The following is a 4093-nucleotide window of genomic DNA, read 5'->3' on the forward strand; positions in this document are numbered from 1 at the left end:
GTGTAAAAAGTACAGTAGCCTACAGTTAAGTGTAAAGGTTTGCACGGAAGGAAACTATACCTACAGTAGCTATTGAACACCATTTACGTCAGTGTGTTGTTTAGAAAATATTGAACCAATGAAAAGTAGTAAAAAGCACTTTGGACAAAACCTCTTAACTCCATTGGACCCTCAAACTGTCTGCTAAAGCAGCTAATTAACTCCACCACCTCTCTCCCTCTCATGCAACTAATTGACAATAATATAAAGTCACAACACCAACTGTGACGAGGAAGTATTGCAAAATATAAGGTTTTCTTAATTTCCTGTTGGAGTTAGGTGGTTTCTTCCTGACAGAGCAGAGATATACAGTATAAATATAATAGTGTACATTTTTTGGTGAAGTATCTCAATTTCTCAACATGATTACTACTGAGATAATTTAATGTCTACATGAATCCCTAATATTAATCACCTTTATAATCATTCAAATATTCTTGATATTAGTGTATGCATTATAGTACTATTACTGAAAATTATTATTACATTCTATTGAAAAGTGATAGCAGACAATAGAAACTAAATAATAATAGTATCTGTAACTTTGGTAATTATTGATTATTGACAATAGGCGGTATAATTTATCAATAACATGACATCATCCTCATCCTCATCATCATGTCTAACTACGTGGTTCCAGAGTCACACTGACCTTCCATGGTAACATCTTCAGAGTCTGATCACTGCCAATGAATGGAAACAGTGTGCCAGTGAAGGTGTGTGTGAAGGTGTGGATGTGTGTGTTATCAGTATCAGGATCAGAGAATGACAGAGTTCCTTTGTTCCAGCGCAGCAGGACTCTGATCTTCTCGGGGTTCTGCTTCAGTGAGAGATCAGTGACTGACCCTGAGGAGGAGAATGCTTTGTATTTACCTTCATCTAACTGTATGACCCAACATCGATGCCCTCTGTTTCCTTTCCTCTGGAAAGACTCTGCTAACACACCCAGTACCCAGTGTGTATTGTCTCCAACCTCAACATCCCAGCTGTGAGTCCCAGAGTTAAAGCTCTCAGAACCCACGACACGGAGCCAGTGGTCAAACCTCTCTGGATTGTCAGGAAGCCGCTGTTTCTTTCCCCATCTCACGCTGGTCAGATCATCAGACAGGATGAGGTCTCGACGGGCAGTGTTGGGGTCCAGAATGACAGGAGTGTAGGAGACAATGTCCTTCATCTTGTCCCAGACTCTGAAGGCCAGGTTCTTCAGGTGTTTGGCCTCGTCTATCAATGCTCCCGAGACCGGCTGTGGGTCCTGCAGTGTGAGCTGGACTCTTTCCACTGTGGTCTTGTAGTTCTGCAGGAATGAGACGTGTTCGGCTCGCAGCTCCTCCTCGATGGCTCTGATCGTGTCTGAAATGGTTGATATGGCTCTGTTCAGACCCTCCATCTTCTCCTTCATCATCTGACTCTTCTGCTGCTCTTCCTCCCTCAGTGCAGTGATCTTGGCCTCCTCTTCATCATGTAGAAACTGATGCATCTTCTTAAACTGTTCCTTCATCTGCGTCTCGGTGAGCCGGGCCCGGACCTTAATGTGTTCTGCCGTTTGGTCGTAGTTTGTTTTAACTTTATTAAAAACCTTCAGTTTCTCCTGTAAAGGCTTCAGCGATTTCTGGACTTCCTCCTTGTGTTCTGGTGCAGCTTCATCGATGGGTCTGAAAATGTGGTTGGAGTGTCTTTTAGAATCTCGACACACGACACACGCTGGCTGTTGACATTCCAGACAGAACAGTTTGAGTTTCTCATCAGCGTGCACACTGCAGAGAACCCCAGACCCAGTTGAAGCTCTCTGATGTCTCTCCTGTACGAAGGCCTCACACAGGTTCTTCAGAGCCCGGTTAAGAGGTGGATCAATTGAATGTCTCTTCTTACAAACGGGACATTCCTTTATTACCTTATCTCTCCACCATTCCTGCAGACAGGCTTTACAGAAGCTGTGGCTACACGACAGGAGAACAGGATCTTTGAAGATGTCGCAACACACGGGACAGGAATAATCCTCTTCTGGGCGAGATGCGTTGGAAGCCATTTTGTCTCAGAGTTTAGCTACAAAGACAGGAAATGCAGTCAGTGGTGGTAACTCTCCTTCTTTTAGAATTAGTCTAATCAAGTTTACTTTGACTGTGAAAGTGGTTGTTGTTAAAGTCCATTCAGCTGATAGAGCCAGCAGGTAGTTCCAGTGGTCTGGGTCAGTGTTCAGGTATAGTTCCAGTGGTCTGGGTCAGTGTTCAGTAGTTCCAGTGGTCTGGGTCAGTGTTCAGGTATAGTTCCAGTGGTCTTGGTCAGTGTTCAGGTATAGTTCCAGTGGTCTGGGTCAGTGTTCAGGTATAGTTCCAGTGGTCTGGGTCAGTGTTCAGTAGTTCCAGTGGTCTGGGGTCAGTGTTCAGGTATAGTTCCAGTGGTCTGGGTCAGTGTTCAGGTATAGTTCCAGTGGTCTGGGGTCAGTGTTCAGGTATAGTTCCAGTGGTCTGGGTCAGTGTTCAGGTATAGTTCCAGTGGTCTGGGGTCAGTGTTCAGGTATAGTTCCAGTGGTCTGGGTCAGTGTTTAGGTATAGTTCCAGTGGTCTGGGTCAGTGTTCAGGTATAGTTCCAGTGGTCTGGGTCAGTGCCCAGGTATAGTTCCAGTGGTCTGGGTCAGTGTTCAGGCATAGTTCCAGTGGTCTGGGTCAGTGTTCAGGTATAGTTCCAGTGGTCTGGGTCAGTGTTCAGGTATAGTTCCAGTGGTCTGGGTCAGTGCCCAGGTATAGTTCCAGTGGTCTGGGTCAGTGTTCAGGCATAGTTCCAGTGGTCTGGGTCAGTGCCCAGGTATAGTTCCAGTGGTCTGGGTCAGTGCCCAGGTATAGTTCCAGTGGTCTGGGGTCAGTGTTCAGGCATAGTTCCAGTGGTCTGGGGTCAGTGTTCAGGTATAGTTCCAGTGGTCTGGGTCAGTGCTCCTTCCTCTAGGTGTGGATGGAAAGACAGTCTGTTCTCTCTCTCAGTGGACGTTGTGTTTGATCTGGCGTCTCAGATCAGACTGGCAAGAGGTGGAGCTTTGACACACTATATATAGACAAAGTTCACTCTCTCTCTCTGTCACACATGCAGGTGCACACACACACACACACACACACACACACACACACACACACACACACACACACACACACACACACACACACACACACACACACACACACACACACACACACACACACACACACACACACTTCTTCTGGGCTTGACAGTTGACACACAACTAAACAAACAGGTTCTAGGAGTCAGGTGGCCCTATGCAGGTCAGGTCCGGCATGTCTGGCGCCGTAGTTTGCCCCATCTGGGCCGTCTGACTGACGAAAGCCACTTGGTGCTATGGATAATTCACAAGCGACTGATGCGAGAAACAGTTTGAAGCTTCAAACTGTTGGAAACTAAATGAAAACTAAGCTATGCTAAAACTAAGACTAAATATACTGACAATTTCAACGTCAACAAATACTGGACAAGAGATCCAGTATAAGGAATTTTACACTTAGTTGCATGCTGAAAATAGCCGATCTACAAGCTCACACACACACACACACACCGTCATACGGTGCCGTACTTTATACCTCATACTTTAAATGCTTAGTATATAGTATAAAGTACAGCAGCCTTGTGTTCATAAAACGGAAAGATTGGGGACTGACGTTATGTATCTTTCAGGACCTTTCACTGCTTCATCTCAACCATTACTCAATGGCTCTGGTCTCAGACCCCGCGGTGGATATTTTGACATTCCGTTTTTTGGAATGTTGCCACTAGAGCAGCCATAAACTAAACTGGTTAATCTCGATGTTCTGGGCATCTTTGTAATGTTAGTGTTAGTAAAAAGCAGGTGAGGGTTTAAACCCTGCAGCTATGTCGAGTCCGCCTACAGGAAATACGTAAGCTGCGACCATGAGACCCGTTTCTGAATTCGTCTATTGCCAACAGTTACAATTCAATCAACCAACTGCAGTCAATGGCAAACCACTTCATCTGTGGGCATGCGGTGGTCCACAGGTGTATTGCATAATGCAATTTGCAACTTGCATTCAAC

General features: G+C 45.4%; 1 protein-coding gene across 1 annotated transcript; it reads right to left on the reverse strand.

Annotated features, from left to right (window-relative positions):
* Window positions 1-661: 661 nt before the first annotated feature.
* On the reverse strand, window positions 662-2065 carry LOC308311728 (nuclear factor 7, brain-like; the record flags this gene model as incomplete). Its single annotated transcript, XM_080758514.1, has 1 exon — window positions 662-2065. One exon carries the CDS (start codon window positions 2063-2065, stop codon window positions 662-664), a length of 1404 nt encoding a protein of 467 aa, XP_080614640.1.
* Window positions 2066-4093: the final 2028 nt, after the last annotated feature.

Source organism: Protomyctophum bolini (genome assembly GCF_963924005.1).
Source record: "Protomyctophum bolini genome assembly, chromosome: 24".
In the NCBI taxonomy this organism is placed as follows: Eukaryota; Metazoa; Chordata; class Actinopteri; order Myctophiformes; family Myctophidae; genus Protomyctophum; species Protomyctophum bolini.